This window comes from Oryx dammah, unplaced genomic scaffold (assembly GCF_014754425.2).
Source record: "Oryx dammah isolate SB20612 unplaced genomic scaffold, SCBI_Odam_1.1 HiC_scaffold_15, whole genome shotgun sequence".
Classification (NCBI taxonomy): domain Eukaryota; kingdom Metazoa; phylum Chordata; class Mammalia; order Artiodactyla; family Bovidae; genus Oryx; species Oryx dammah.
The window spans coordinates 27,209,171-27,226,021 of record NW_024070199.1 but is presented as its reverse complement, the minus strand read 5'-3'; the positions used below and the strand labels follow the sequence as shown (position 1 = coordinate 27,226,021).

The 16,851-nt window shown below is 40.7% G+C and overlaps 1 protein-coding gene across 1 annotated transcript in view; it reads right to left on the bottom strand.

The window, feature by feature from the left end:
- Positions 1-12,670: 12,670 nt before the first annotated feature.
- CCDC15 (coiled-coil domain containing 15) overlaps positions 12,671-16,851 on the bottom strand; it is a 50,566-nt gene continuing 46,385 nt past the window's right edge. The window contains exons 15-16 of the mRNA XM_040256568.1: positions 16,203-16,351; positions 12,671-14,935 (exon numbers count right to left, since the gene is read on the bottom strand). Of these exons, the coding sequence (XP_040112502.1) occupies positions 14,814-14,935; positions 16,203-16,351 (271 nt within the window). The 3' untranslated portion in view covers positions 12,671-14,813. The remainder of the gene's footprint in view (positions 14,936-16,202; positions 16,352-16,851) is intronic.

The following is a 16,851-nucleotide window of genomic DNA, read 5'->3' as shown; positions in this document are numbered from 1 at the left end:
CCATCTAGTCAAAGCTATGGTTTTTCCAGTAGTCATGTATGGATGTGAGAGTTGGGCTATAAAGAAAGCTGAGCACTGAAGAATTGATGCTTTTGAACTGTGGGGTTGGAGAAGACTCTTGAGAGTCCCTTGAACTGCAAGGAGATCCAACCAATCCATCCTAAAGGAAATCAATCCTGAGTGTTCATTGGAAGGACTGATGCTGAAGCTTCAATACTTTGGCCACCTGATGTGAAGAACTGATTCATTGGAAAAGACCCTGATGCTGGGAAAGATTGAAGGTGGGAGAAGGGGACGACAGAGGATGAGATGGTTTCATGGCATCACTGACTCGATGGACATGAGTTTGATCAAGCTCCAGGAGATGGTGATGGACAGGGAAGCCTGGCATGCTGCAGTCCATGGGGTCTCAAAGAGTCAGACACAACTGAGCGACTGAAATGAACTGAACTGAACTGAGAGAAAAGAGATATGTCTTCATAGAGCAGGTGGTAGTAATAGGCTTCCCTGACGGCTCAGCAGGTAAAGAATCCACTGGCAATGCAGGAGACAGGGATTCAATCTCTGGGTAAGGAAGATCCCCTGGAGAAAGAAATGGCAACCCACTCCAGTATTCTTACCTGAACTATCCCACGGAAAGAGGAGCATGGCAGGCTATAGTCCATCGGGTCTCAAAAAGTCGTACGAAATTAAGCATGCCCGTGGAGGTAATACTTGGCTTTAAGGGTGAGTAAAATTTTAAGACTGAGAACTGGAAGAATAAACAAAATGACTAGTAATCCTAAGGGATTCTCCTGACCCAAATGTTATGAGTCAGGACCCAGCACCCTTGTGTCCCAAGGAAAGGCCAGACTCAATCCTGTGAGATTCATGTAGGAGCAATTCCCAATTTGGAAACAATATCAGGGAATCTCCCTGTATATCTGACCTGGCAAGGCTTACAGTCCCACTGCTCAGCTGATGAAAGACTCCTGGCAGGAGTGTGAGGCATGATGTAACTGAGATCCGTAGGCCAGGGATGTAGTTGTATGGATGGATCTAATTGCAGCTTACTCCTGGAGTCAAATTAGTTTCATTAATGACTTTTAACCCATACATTTCCGTTTTGACAATGGTAAAGAGGAAGAGGTAAGTAAGGAGTTCAGAAAATGTAATAGGACTTAAGGTAAGTTTCAGTTCAGTTCAGTCGCTCAGTCATGTCTGACTCTTTGCGACCCCATGAACTGCAGCATGCCAGGCCTCCCTGTCCATCATCAACTCCCAGAGTCTACCCAAACTCATGTCCATTGAGTCGGTGATGCCATCCAGCCATCTCATTCTCTGTCGTCCCCTTCTCCTGCCTCCAATCCCTCCCAGCATCAGAGTCTTTTCCAATGAGTCAACTCTTTGCATGAGGTGGCCAAAATATTGGAGTTTCACCTTTAGCATCATTCCTTCCAAAGAACACCCAGGACTGATCTCCTTAAGAATGGACTGGTTGGATCTCCTTGCAGTCCAAGGGACTCTCAAGAGTCTTCTCCAACACCACAGTTCAAAAGCATCAATTCTTCAGTGCTCAGCCTTCTTTAGGAGCTTAATGCAGGCCAACTCCGATACTTCGGCCACCTCATGTGAAGAGTTGACTCATTGGAAAAGACTCTGATGCTGGGAGGGATTGGGGGCAGGAGGAGAAGAGGACGACAAAGGATGAGACGGCTGGATGGCATCACTGACTGGATGGATGTGAGTTTGAGTGAACTCCGGGAGTTGGTGATGGACAGGGAGGCCTGGCGTGCTGCGATTCATGGTTTGGGTTGCCATTTCCTCCTTCAGATCTTCCCAACCCAGGGATTGAACCCGAGTCTCATGTCTCCTGCAGCAGGAGGGTTCTTTTCCACTAGTGCCACCTGGGAAGTCCCTAAATAGAGTACATCTGTCATTTAAATTTCTTTTGTTTTAGAAAAAATTTCTAGTTGTATTGCCATTGTTTTCTTCCTTTAAAAAATTTTTTTTAATTTTATATTGGAGTATAGCCGATTAACAATGTTGTGATAGTTTCAGGTGGACAGCAAAGGGTCTCAGCCATACATATACACGTATCCATTCTCCCCCAAACTCCTTTCCCATGTTTTTGTTTTTTTACAGAGCAGGGTTCACAGGCAGAAAGGCCCTTGTCTACCATCCCTGACCCAAGTTACTGGTAAGAAAAGAACAAAGAGTTAACTTACGTGAAAAAAGATTCATGAGGCTGAATGCTTAAAGACTGAGCTGTGTGACAGTCAGGTTTTATGTGTAGGCTATAAAGTCTCAATAGTGACAGGAAGAGATGCGTTGTTAGTCAGCTCAATGGCAATTGCTTTGAACTCCTTCGAGGAAACACACAATCCATCTGGGTAAACAGGGTAAGACATGTTCCTTCTCCAGCTGAACTGCAACTCAGTCTTGCCAGTGTGATAAGGTGGCCAAATCCTGTGAGAGGAGGTACCTGCAGTGCTAAGCTAGGAAGGATTTCAAGGTAGGCATCATCTCATCTTGGGTTGAGCAATAAACAAGGCGTGCTAATTTACAACTTAAATGGCACACCCATCCATCTGGCAACTAGGCAAACTCTCTTTCCTTGATTCTCTACCTCAAAAAAAAAAAAAAAAAAAAATTGGCTTCAGTGGTAAGCAGGCTCACAGGAGGATGGAATAATGAATACAATCAAATACCCAAAAGCTTCCCTGGTGGCTCAGCTGGTAGAGAATCCACCTGCAGACAGGGGACTTGAGTTCCGTCCCTGGAGTGGGAAGGGCCCTTGGAGAAGGGAACAGCTCCCCACTCCAGTATTCTGGCCTGGAGAATGCCATGGACTGTATATCCATGGGGTCGCAAAGAGTTGGACACGACTGAGCAACTTTCACTTCACTTCAAATAAAGGTAAATGTCATCATAACCATGGGACTTAGAAAATCTTTTCACTTAAGCATTAATATGAAAAGTCAAATGAAATGTCTGAACCATCCCATTGAATTTTCACAACTCTATGAAGTAAGTACTATTATTATTCCCATTTTGCAGGTGATGAAATGGAGGCCCAGAGAACTCAAGTAACTTGCTTAAGGTCACACAGCTGATACGTGGTACCACAAGAATTGAACCTGTGACTGTGACCTTAACCACAGCCCAAACTATCCCATAGAAGTAGGGCCTATGAAGACAGAGCAAGAAAGGGATCTGACTACAAAAAAACAGTGTGACAATCTCTAGCAAATCCTATCCAGAGGCAGGATAGAAATATAAATGACTTGTCCCATCTCTGATTTACAGCACATAAATATTCTTAGTCCCATTTTATCCTAAGATTTCAAAGCTTCTTTTACTAAATTACCATTTTGTTCTTTTTGTTATTTATACCGTATTTCCTTTTGTAATTTTTAAAATTTCTACCCTATTTTCACTCGGCTGACAAAGGTCCATCTAGTCAAAGCCATGGTTTTCCAAGTAGTCATGTACAGACGTGACAGTTGGACCCTAAAGAAGACTGAACACTGAGGAATTGATGCTTTTGAACTGTGGTATTGGAGAAGGCTCTTGAGAATTCCTTGGACTGCAAGGAGATCCAACCAGTCCATCCTAAAGGAAATCAGTCCTGAATATTCATTGGAAGGACTGATGCTGAAGCTGAAACGCTAATACTTTGGTCACCTGATGTGAAGAGCTGATTCACTGGAAAAGACCCTAATGCTGGGAAAGATTGAGGGCAGAAGGAGAAGGTTTTTGTCAGAGGATGAGATGGTTAGATAGCATCACTGACTCAATGGACATGAATCTGAGCAAATTCTGGGAGACGGTGGAGGACAGAGGAACCCGGAGTGCTACAGTCCACGGGGTCACAAAGAGTGAGACACGACTTATCGACTGAACAACAACTCTATTTTCCATGGTCTTACATCCCTGATTTTCCCAACTTTTATATGCCTGGGAATTTACCAAATAATAAAACCAAGTGACTGACTGCCCAGTCTTTCTTATAGAAAGACCACAAAATGGGAATTCCCTGGCAGTCCTGTGGTTAAGATTTTGCCTTCCAATCCAGGGGGTTCAATCCCTGGTCAGGAAGCTAAGATCCCACATACCTTGTGGCCAAGAAACCAAACATAAAACAGAAGCACTATTGTAACAAATTCAATAGACTTAAAAATGGTCCACATCAAAAAAAGAAAAAAATCTTAAATAAAAGACCACAAAATGCTGCAGCCTCTAGGTTCTAATCACCACCTGAAAATAATGATCATGTCAGAAGTCACACAACTATAAAAATTAATTTTTAAAAAGTCATGCAACTAAGGGATATTACTTCCCTACCTAAACTTCCTATTATTGGGGAGGGCAGTGGAAGGGTAAGGGGAAAGGAAAGGACATTTTATAAGGCTAATAAGTTTATTTTAGTCTCAAGGTTTTTTTTAAATTATTTTAAAAATTATACAAAAATAGAGTGAACAGTATAATAAAAACTTAATATACCTGCCCCTTAGATTCACTATTATCAAAGTGTTGCTGCACTTTATCTGTATCTTTTGTCCCATTTTGCTGAATTATTCTAAAGCAAATCTCAAACATAATTTTATTTCATCCCTGTATACTTCAGTATCCATTCCTGTATAGGTATTTTCTTATAATACTACTGTTATCTTAACAAAATGAATAGCTTAGACTATTCAAAATTGCTTCATACACACCTTTTTCAGACTCTCTTGTTTTGTTTTACATCAGGATCTAAGCAAGGTCCATACATTATATTTGAGGGTTGTAATTTCTATGAATCTGTCTTAATGTAGAGCTACCTTCCCATTTTTCAAATTCAAGCCATTAACTTGTTGAAGAAATTGGGTGAATTTTCCTATAGAGTGGTCTCTCCTCTAGATAACCGCTTTCTCATGGTAGAATTCATTTCCCTCTCTCTCCCTATCTCCTATAAAGGGAATTCTCACTGTTTTCCTCTTTACATATTCTTTTCATCTAAACTAGGAAACACAGAAAATGATTTGAGACTGTTTTCTCAATTCTCCCAAGGAGGGTACACGGCACGTGCCATTCTAAGTGTGTAACTAAAGTGAACTTGGTTGGGTCTCATTTGCCCACCAGGGAGCAGAGCCCATTCACTAACACCGGGGTGTCATGAAGGAAATGACAACATTTATTTGTAAGGTGCCAAGCCAAGAGTGTAGGGTAGCTGGTGCTCAAAAGACCTGAATTCCCCAGTGGATTTCAGGGAATGATTTTCAAGACAACCTTAGGGGCGGAGGTTGCAGGGAGCGTGATCAGCTCATGGACTTTCTTCTGATTGGTTGGTGATGAGGTGGTAACAGGGTGATGTTTCAGGAATCTTTATCATCAATTGTCTGGTTCCAACCAGTCTGGGGTCTGTGTGCTTATGTTCAGCATTTAATTACCATCCTCCACCTGGGCGGGTGGGGGGGTTCTAAGCCCCAGCAGAACAACTCAAAAATACATGTCAGGATTCCTGGAGGAGGAACTAGGACTCTGTTTTATTGCTGAACTGGTTGACTGCTTTTCCTTTGATTCTGCGCTCCCTCACTTCCCTAATTAGCAACTGATTGAGTCTGCTCATTAGAACTCAGGGAAGTTTTAGTAGATGAAAACCTTTTTCTACAAGAAACGGGGGACACAGAGGGACTTTTGTGCCTGGGAGGGCCCCACCGTCCACAGTTTCAATCCCCTTTTCTTTGATACTCTTCAGTTGTATCCAGTTCCCCTAGGGGACTAGAGGCAGGACAAGAAAGGGAATAAAGTTTTAGATGAAGAGGTTAATCATAAACTCAGCCACAGAACTCAGTTTTAGGGGCACTTTGTTTCAATTGAAGGACTCCCTGGTGGCTCAGCTGGTGAAGAATCCGTCTGCAGTGCAGGAGACCTGGGTTCGATCCCTGGGTTGGGAAGATTCCCTGGAGAAGGGAAAGGCTACCCACTCCAGTATTCTGGCCTAGAGAATTCCATGGACAGTCCATGGGGTCACAAAGAGTTGGACACAACTGATCAACTTACACACACACTGGTGGCTCAGACGCTAAAGCATCTGCCTGCAATGTGGGAGACCCGGGTTCGATCCCTAGGTTGGGAAGATTCCCCTGGAGAAGGAAATGGCAACCCACTCCATATCCCTGCCTGGAAAATCCCATGGACGGAGGAGCCTGGTAGGCTACAGTCCATGAGGTCGCGAAGAGTCAGACACAACTGAGCAATTTCACTTTTCCTAGAGAAGGGAATGGCTACCCACTCCAGTCTTCTTGCCTGAAGAATTCCATGAACAGAGTGAAGAGAAGTTAATTTATTATACATAGTGGATTCCTTAGGGCAGTAGAACTTAAATTTCAAAACCCAAATGAAAAAGGTTTAAAGTCTTGATTATATTGTTTCAACTATTTTTTTTTTTTTTTGGCAGAAATACTTCATTGAAGGCACTGAATGCTTCGTATTGAAGGTTATCAGGAGGTACAATGTCTATTCTCGCTTTTAGTGACAGAAAGATGAATTAATGGGTTCAGATGATGACAGTGAGTAATAGTTTCATCCATTAATGATTGCCATAGATATTTTGAGGGAGGGGGAGGAACCTAAGACAAGAATTGAGTGAAACATTTACCAAAGGTGATCTCATCTTAGGGCCTGGACAGGATGATGACTCATGCAGCATATATAACACCAAACTGTCTTCATCAATCTTAATCAAAAGAAATCAATTTGACTTCTCCCCATCAGCACACCCAATAACAGTGGTCAGTAATACTGAGAGCAAGACTAGACACAAACCATTCATTTATATCCCAAGAGAGCTTTAAAAATAAAAATCAGCATATTCAAAGTCTTTTACCCAGCAGAACGGGCATAGCCAGCCAGGAGAACATTTGCGTTTATCTTCCTCTATGGTATTTTCCAGGCTTCCCGGTTAGCTCAGCTGGTAACAAATCCGCCTGCAGTGAAGGAGACCCTGGTTCAATTCCTGGGTCAGGAAGTTCCCCTGGAGAAGGGGTAGGCTACCCACTCCAGTATTCCTGGGCTTCCCTGATGGCTGACAGTAAAGAATCTGCTCGCAATGTGGGAGAACTAGGTTCAATCCTTGGGTTGGGGAGATCCCCTGGAGGAAGGCATGGCAACCCAGTACAGCATTCTTGCCTGGAGAATTCCATGGACAGAGGTGCCTGGCGGGCTACTGTCCATGAGGTCGTAAAGAGTCAGTCATGAGTGAATGACTAAGCTCTGCACAGTATTTCCCTGGTGGCTCAGATGGTAAAGAATCCGCTTGCAATGTAGGAGACCCAGATTTGATCCCTGAGTGGGGAAGATCCCCTGGAGAAGGAAATGGCAACCCACTCCAGTACTCTTGCCTAGAGAATTCCATGGACAGAGGAGTCTGGCATGCAAAGAATTGGACCCAACAGAGCGACTAACACACACACACACACACACACACAAGTGTGCTTTCCTGAGAAGCAGGGGAGAATGCCCAAGATGGGACACAGAGTTGACTATGATCACTACACTTAAAGGGACACTAAAGGAAATATTTTGCTTCCAGAAACCAGAATCTAAGTAAGTAAACACAGAAAAGGCATACCTGCTAACTATCATACTGTAAATTGTTGGAAGATATGAAATAAAGCAGCAGTTTCTAGCCTCTGCACTGAGTGGGTAGTCAATAAAATTGTTGACAATCTTATTCCTGCCCATCATAAAAGGGCTAAAAAACTAAGGGTAAGTAATACTAGACAACTTCCAGTAATATGCTGGAGCAATGCCAGGGAGAGGACACAGTGTTCATTAAATCAGAGCAATTTGAGAAAGCTGTTTTAGGTTGAACTGCCTATGAAAATATGTCATGCATCAGCTTTTTGATCATTATTGCATGGAAATGAGTACATGAATATCCTCTGCAACTACTATAATCCTGGAATTGCCTCTATCACATACATATTCCATCTCTTGGCCCAAATTCTCTAGTTGATACAGGTCTCTCTGGGGAACAGCACAGCTGAGCCTGGGGTACGGAACCCCCCTTGCCGGACACACCTATAGTGTCCTACACCCTCCTGTCCTAGTCCACTATGACCCCACTGACCATGCATTTACTCTGACAAGATTAATATTGGAGTCAGAGTTGAAGGGAGTGAACTTGTCTAACACTATCGTGCTATCTACAAGTAAAATGTACGAGTCCACGACTCGTCATGAAGAGCAAATGAAATGGAGAGTTAGTGAGGTCAAAGGTGTAAAACATAATTAATGAATTTGTAGAATGTTAGAGCTACAGGGGAGATTGAAGTTCACTTAGTATAACCCTCTTTACAGAAAACTGTAGCCCAGAGAAATTCAATTACTTGCCCTGAATTAGTCATAATTACAGAATGAAAAACAAAATAACATGATGTCTGTAAGGACATCAAAAACATTAGGTAAGATTACTAATCATGTAGAAGCATTTGGAATTTAAAAAATTCAAGTCTGTGTATTTATTTAACATTTACTGAGAGCTTGCTACTTGCCAGATACAGCATTGAACAAAAATCCCTGCATCCATGGAGTATACAATCTAGCAAAGAAACTAAACATTAAGTAAACCATACAGTATGCCACACAGCTGTGGAGGAGGAAGTGGCAACCCACTCCAGCATTCTTGCCTGGAGAATCCCATGGGCAGAGAAGCCTGGCTGGCTACAGCCCATGGGGTCACAAGAGTCGGATACGACTTAGTGACTAAACCATACAGCTGTAAATATCATGAAGAAAAATAAAGCAGGGGAAGGGGAGGGGGGACCTAAGGGGAGCAGGTGGATAGGAGGTCACATTTTAAAACAGGTGGTCAGGGGCTTCCCAGGTGGCGCAGTGGTGAAGAATCCGCCTGCCAGTGCACGAGATGCAGGAAACACAGGTTCGGTCCCTGGGTCAGGATGAGCCTCTGGAGAAGGAAACGGCAACCCACTCCAATACTCTTGCCTAGACAACCCCACGGACAGAGGAGCTTGGCAGGCTACAGTCCACAGACGCGTTAAGAGTCAGACACAACTGGATGACTGAGCATACACACACACACAGACACACACACACAGAATGTCCTCTAATTAAAATATACTTGATAAGGTAATAAAGTGATCCAAAAATTATCTGAGGAGAAGTGTCTCCAGACAGAGAAAGAGCTAATAAAGAAGACTTGAAGAAAGAGTCCCTGGAATGTCCATCCAAATACCAGGTCAATGAAGCTCAGCAGAACAAGCAAGGAGGAAAGCAGTGGGAGATAAACGTTTGAGAGGTAAGTGGGACCAGATTTTGTCTCTGTGTGTGTATGTGTGTGTGTTGTGTGTAGAGAGTGGGGATCATGAGATTTGGTTTTGGATGTGTTAAGTTTGGCTGCTGTATTGAGAAAGTACATAGATACAAATAGAGATTATTTTGTTGTTGTTTAGTTGTTAAGTCATGTTTGACTCTTTTGTGACCCTTTGGACTGTAACCCACCAGGCTCCTCTGTCCATAGGATTTTTCAGGCAAGTATACTGGAGTCGGTTGCCATTTCCTTCTCTAGGGGATCTTAACAGCCAGAGACTGAACTTGCATCTCTTTCATTGTAGGCAGATTTTTTTACCACTGAGCCACCTGGGAAGAGATTACTTAGGAACTCTTAAGATAATCTATGAGATAGACAATGGTGGTATGGACCAGGCATCTCACAGCAGAAGTAATGTGAACTGGAAATGTATTTTTCAGGTAAAGCTGACACAATTTGCTGATGAAGTGAAGGATGAAAGAGACAGAGTGGGGAAATTCAATGATTTCTTCAAGGTTCTTGGTCTCAATAACTAGACACACGGAATTGCTAATTAACCAATATGGGGAAGACTATAGGAAGAGCAAATTGAGGGGAACCAATGTGGAGAAGGCAATGGCACCCCACTCCAGTACTCTTGCCTGGAAAATCCCATGGACGGAGGAGCCTGGTGGGCTGCAGTCCATGGGGTCGCGAAGAGTCGGACACGACTGAGCGACTTCACTTTCACTTCACTTTCATGCATTGGAGAAGGAAATGGCAACCCACTCCAGTATTCTTGCCTGGAGAATCCCAGGGATGGGGGAGCCTGATGGGTTGCTGTCTATGGGGTCACACAGAGTCGGACACGACTGAAGCGACTTAGCAACGATGAGGAAATGTTAAGTGGCAGTTAAGGTTAAAAGTTTGGATTTTCAGAGAGAGATCTATGCCAGATATATAAATGTAGGAGTTATCAGTATATAGATAAGAGACCCATGAGACTAAAACAGATCACCAGAAGAGCAAGTGTAGACAGTAAAGGTGTCCAGGGACTGAGACCTGGGATACTCTTAAAAGCTTTGGGGGTTGTGGAAGCCAGGTGTAAGATATTTCAATAAAAAATGGAGTGATCAATTGTGTTTAAGTCTGATGGCAGGTCAAGATAAACTTTAAGAATGACCATTGAATTTAGCACTGTGGAAGTCACTGATGACTTTGAAAAGCCACTTCACCAGAGAGGTAAAGGCAGATAAGTCTTACTACAATGTATTCAAGAGATAATGTGATGAGAAGAACAGGAACAACAGACATTAAAAAATTAGTTCAGAAAGGTTACAAGATACAAGACTGAAAAAGAAAGTTCTCAGTCATGTCTGACTCTTTGTGACCCCATGAACTACAGAGTCCATGAAATTCTCTAGGCCAGAATACTGGAGTGGGTAGCCTTCCCCTTCTCCAGAGGATCTTCCCAACCAACCCAGGGATCCAACCCAGGTCTCTGACAATGGAGGCGGATTCTTTACCAGCTGAGCCACAAGGGAAGCCCAATAATACTGGAGTGGGTAGCCTATCCCTTCTCCAGCACATCTTCCCGACCAGGAATTAAAATGCTGTCTCCTGCACTGCAGGTGGATTCTTTACCAACTGAGCTATCATAATATACAAAATTCAACTGTGTTTCTACACACTTATGATGCACAATGAGAAAATAAAATTAAGGAGATAGTTCTATTTAAAAAGTATCAAAAAGAACAAAATACTTTGAAATAAATTTAACAGAAAAGTACACATTATATGCTCTGAAAATTATAAAACATTGTTGCAAGAAATGAATGGAAAGACATCCCATGTTCATGAATCAGATGACAACTCCCAAACTGATTTATAGATGCAATGTGACCCTTATCAAAATCTCAACTAGCTTTTCTTGCAGGAAGGTGATCTTAAAATTTCATATAAAAATGCAAGGGACTCAGTATAGCAAAACAATCTTTAAAAAGAAGAACAAAGAAGCCTCATGCTTCTCAATTTCGTAACTTGCTACAGTAATTAAAACAGACTACACTGGTTGAAGTATAAATATATAGATTAATGGAATAGAAAAGAGATTTCAGAAATAAACCCTAATATTAATGGTCCACTGATTTTTGACAACAGTGTCTTATCAATTCAGTGGGGGTGAATAATAGTTTTTTGAACAAATGATGCTGGGACAACTAGATATCCTCATACAAAAGAATGAGGTTGGATGCCTATCTAGCTCTATACATAAATATTAACTCAAACCAGATCATAGACCCCAGTGTAAGAGCTAAAACTAAAAAACTCTTAAAAGAACACACAGGAGTAAATCTTTGTGAACTTGGACTGTGTGCACATATACTCAGTCACTTCAGTTGTGTCTGATTTTGCGGCCATATGGACTGTAGCTCGCCAGGCTCCTGTCCATGGGATACTCCAGGCAAGAATACTGGAGGGGGGTGTCAGTCCCTCCTCCAAGAGATCATCCTGACCCAGGCATTGAATCCATGTCTCCAGCACTGCAGGCAGCTTCTTTACCCACTGAGCTACCGGGGAAGCCCTGAACTTGGATTAGGTAATGACCAAAGCAACAAGAGAAAAAATAGATGAATTGGACTTCCTCAAAATTAAAAAATTCTGTCCTGCAAAGGAAACCATCAAAAAAGTGAAAAAAAAAAATCCCCAGAACAAGAAATATTTGCAAACCATAAGTCTAATAAGGGACCTTATGCAGAATATATTAACAACTCTCAGAACTCAATAATCAAAAGATAAATAACCCAATTACAAAATGGCAAAGGATTTGAAAAGACAGTTCTCCAAAACAGATATACAAGGGGCTAATAAGCATGTGAAAAGATGCTCACCATCGTTAGCCATCAGAAAAATAAAGATGCTCACTATTGTTAGTCATCAGGAAAATCAAAATCACCATGAGATACCACTTCATACGCTTTAGGATGACTATAATCAGAGAGATAGATAAGGATAAGAGTTGGAGGATGTGAAAAAAATCTGAACCCTTATACACAATTGGTGTGAATGTAAAATGATGCAGATGCTTTGTAGAAGTTTTCAGTTCCTAAAATTTTCAACATTAGGCTACCATATGACCCAGCAAATCCCCTCCTGGGTATATAGCCAAGAGAAATAAAAACACAGCAAAGCTTGTGAACAAATGTTCATAGCTGCATTATTCACAGTAGCTAATTAATAGAAACAGCCCAAATGTTCATCAATTGGGTAAATAAAATAGAGTATATCCAGAGTGGATATACTTTTTATTCAGCAATAAAAAGCAATGAATTACTGAAACAAGCTACAACATAGAGAAATCTTTAAAACATGATACTAAATGAAAGACTCTAGTCACAAACGACTATTTATTACATGACTCCATTTATATGGCAAGTCCAAAATAGGCAGATCTATAGAGACAGAAAGCGGGCTGGTGAATGGCTGAGAGAATGAGAAACAACTGCTAGTGGGTATGGGATTTTTCTTTTCTACACTAAAAAAATTTGATTATTGTTAGAAAAAAACTATAAAATTTACAGTTGTAACCAATTTTAAGTATATTTTTCAGTAGTGTATCTTAAGTGTATTTGTATTCACACTGTTGTGAAAGAGACCTCTGGAACTTCTTCATCTTGCAAAACTGAAACTCTACTCATTACTCACTTCCCATTTCCTCCTGACCCGAGATCCTGGCAAGCACTACTCTGCTTTCCTTTTGTTAATTTTGGCCGTGCTGGGTCTTTATAGCAGCACATGGGCTTTTTCTCTAGTTGCGGCATGCACACTTCTCTTGTTGCGGAGCACAGGCTCTAGAATGCGAGGGCTCAGCAGGTGCAGCCCACGGGCTTGGCTGCCCTACAGCATGTGGGATCTTAGTTTCCCAACCAGGGATCGAAGCCATGTTTCAAGCACTGGAAGGTGGGTTCCTATCCACTGGACCACCGGGGAAGTCTCCATCATTACTTTCTGTCTGCATGAATTTGATTATTCTAGGTTCCTAGTGTGAGTGGAATCACACAGTATTTGTCTTTTTGTTCCTAGCTTACTTCACTTAGCACAATCTCCTTAAGGCTAATACAGATTACACTACATGACAGGATTTCTTTCCTTTTTAGGGCTGAAGAGTATTCTGTTGTATGTATATACCACATTTTGTTTAACACCCATCTGTTGATGGAAATTAGGTTGCTTCCACCTCTTGCCACTATGAACATATCTGTTGAAGATTCTGCTTTCAATTATTTAGGATATATACCCACAGTGGGATTGCTGGATCACCTGGGCATCTCCTTAGAGTGACAAGTGTTCTAAACTTTGATAGTGGTAATAGTTGTACAACCATAGAGTATAATAAAAACCACTGAATTGTACATTTCAAGTCGGTGAATCAAATGATATATGAATTATATCTCAACAAAGGTGTTAAACACAACTCAGAAAGGCTAAAGCAAGGATTTAGTTGCATAAGGATTTTGACTGAATTGGATAATTAATCTGATTAAATAACCAGTCAATCTTGTCACACGAGTAATTCTGACACTTATTTTCAATGACCTGGCTAGATGTTTAGGTGTTTTCTGAGACATAACTTCAGTGCTTTTTCAACACTGACCATTAGAAGTAGGAAAAAGAAAATCTCAGTACCTCTCCTTAATTCACAATATTAAAACTTTTCATATTTTGTGTCAAGAAACACTGTAAAGAAATAACAAATTCATACTAACTGTAGCAATTTTTATTTCACCTGCTCTGTAGGTACGGCATTCACCAGATTTTTTAGAGATAGAAAAATAAAGTAGGACTTTACTCTCTTTGACTTCAGATTCACTTTTTGAAATGTCACTCACAATTATTTCACATAAAACATGCTCAAAAGGCAGAGGGTTTATTTGCCTTTTTTGCTATAAAAATTATAAAATTAAAAAGTCCTGTGTTCATCATCACTGAATGGGGAAAGAGGTAATAAACTTAAAAACACGAGAGAAAAAATTTTGAGGAAAAAACATACATCAAATTCAGATTGTTCTCATCTCTAACTGCTGTACACAACTAGCAATATAGATGGCCACTGGTGCTCAGAAATTCATTTCTTCATCTTCTCTTCTTCATCCAAACATTTTCAATTTTTTCAAGATTCAAGTGGTACAGTTATATAAAGATAATAAATCAGATAATCTCAAAGATTTCTAATAATATCTTCTGAGCAGAGCAGAACAAAGTGAGAGAAACCTCACCAGCCTGAGTGATCATTTTTAAAACAATAGGTACCAGATGGTTTACAGTAATGAGACAAGTCTGGAAGCCAATTTTCAATCTTGGTCCCAAGCACAGAGTGAAATAATGGTCATGATTTAATTAAAAAGATACCAATTGTGTAGGACAGTCTTTCTTTCCAAATTACACATCTTACACACTTTGACAGTTTTTCCTAAAATAATCTCTTGGGGTAGATTTTAAGTAGGTTGAAATACTAATGGTTGATTTCAGATTCTTATTACAGGTTTTTCAGAGTCCGTCTATGTGCAGAAGCAAAATTATGAATGGCAACTCGAAGATCTGAGTTCCCCTCAGGGATGTCACAGGAATTGATGACTGAATGTAGTGCCCGGGTATACGCTGCAAATAAAGATTAACACAGTGATGAATGAAGTAGGATTCTAAAAGTTCTCCCAACCTCTTCCTATTAGTACTGCTTCGCTGCCCAGTCTTATAGGCATTAACTTTAACAATCCATTGAATAAGTATTGAGTATTTACCACATGCCAAGTACTCTGTGATTACAGAAAAGATCATGAGAGGATGGACCCAAAAATTAAATTACAGTGTACTATTTCCAAACCAGAGGCATATACAAAATGTCATCACAGCATGAAGTTCAAAATGAAAAAGAAACTAGGAGAGGATGAAAAAGATTCCCAGAAGTGGCAACATTCCAAAAAAAAAGAATCGGTAACATTTAAGATGGTCCTGAAGGATTAATAGAAGTAAAGGAAAGAAGGCCTTCTAGGCAAAGAAATGAGTGTGTGGGGGTACAAGGATATATATTGTTTAAATGTGGTGTGTACTGACAATAGCAGGTTCGATATGGCTGGAGTATGGCCTGGAGCCAGAGGGAAAATATGCCGGTTATGCACTCTATTCTGTAGTGCAGTGCTAAGTCCTACAGGTCTGATGATAAGGGAACGGCACCCTCAGATGTGTGTTTTTAAAACGTAATTCACAGGACTGATAAGAAACTCATATCATAGATGGAACATTAGGGATACAAACACCACCACCATTTTCGGTGTTTGTATGAAGCCTCTATAATCTCTACACTATGTAAATCAATCATTTAAGAATGGACAGGAAACAGAAATATTAGTGACAACAGGAAATAACTCCATTTCTTCTAGCTGGTATTCTTAACAGAGTTTATATTGGTCCTCATGTTTCTCAGTGACCCCTAGCAGAACTGGCAGTCTAATGTGGATATACACACATTATAAATAATATACAGATGATAAGTCTATGTTAGATAACATTTAAGAATTTGGATACCAGGGTATTCAACTGGACAGAGGCCTAACTTAGATAGCTATAAACCTCTAATCTTCTTCATTGATAGGAGGACCTGCAACCCTAGTCTCATTACCGTACAATGGGCTAGGACTATTTCCCTAGCATAAATGAAGACAAGAAGATAACATATCTCAAAAAGAAATATAACTCATTATAGTTATTTTTATTGCCTCAGAGTTGTTATGTAAAGGGGGGTGTAACAGTCTTTGATATATAATAAGCACTTAGTCAATAAATGCTAAATTTCTACTACAATCACTACTTTTACTCTTGTTATTTTTTATCTGCCACCAGGCCCCAACCATTCCTTGAAGACACTTACCTTTGTGGTTTTTATAGAAAATACAATTGTTGGCACAGGTATCAGGATGAGCATCCCAAAAATCAGGACCACAGCAGCAGAGTGGAGGTAAAGTAATATTATATAGTTGCATTTTCTCCTGGATCTGGGCTCTTAAAGCTTCTACATATCTATAAAAATACAGTATGACCAAGCAAAGTGAACCACTAGGAAGAGAATAAGCATGAGTCCTTATTTTACTCCTAGCTCAAACTGTGAAACTATTTCATATCACTGTGCTTCAATCCTTCCTCTGTGTACAAAGAAGCAGTACAAGGAAAAATGCAGTGCTATTCCAGAGAGGTATTAGGCAATCAAGAAATCTGTTCACCTTCTGATGCATAGGGTGAGGGTTCGATCCCTGGTCGGCAAGCTAGGATCCCACATGCCTCATGGCCAAAAACAGCCAAAGAACATAAAACAGAAACAATATTGTAACAAATTCAATAATGACTTTAAAAAACAGTCCACATCAAAAAAAAAAAAAAAGTCTTAAAAAAAAGAAATGTGATGAAGTTCTGTACCTCCTGAAGCATAAGAAGACACAGTCAATTCATTTTAGGGAAAATGAGAACACCGACTTCCTAACAGGTCTCCTCTAGGGCCAAAATTTCATGCAGAACTTTCCAAA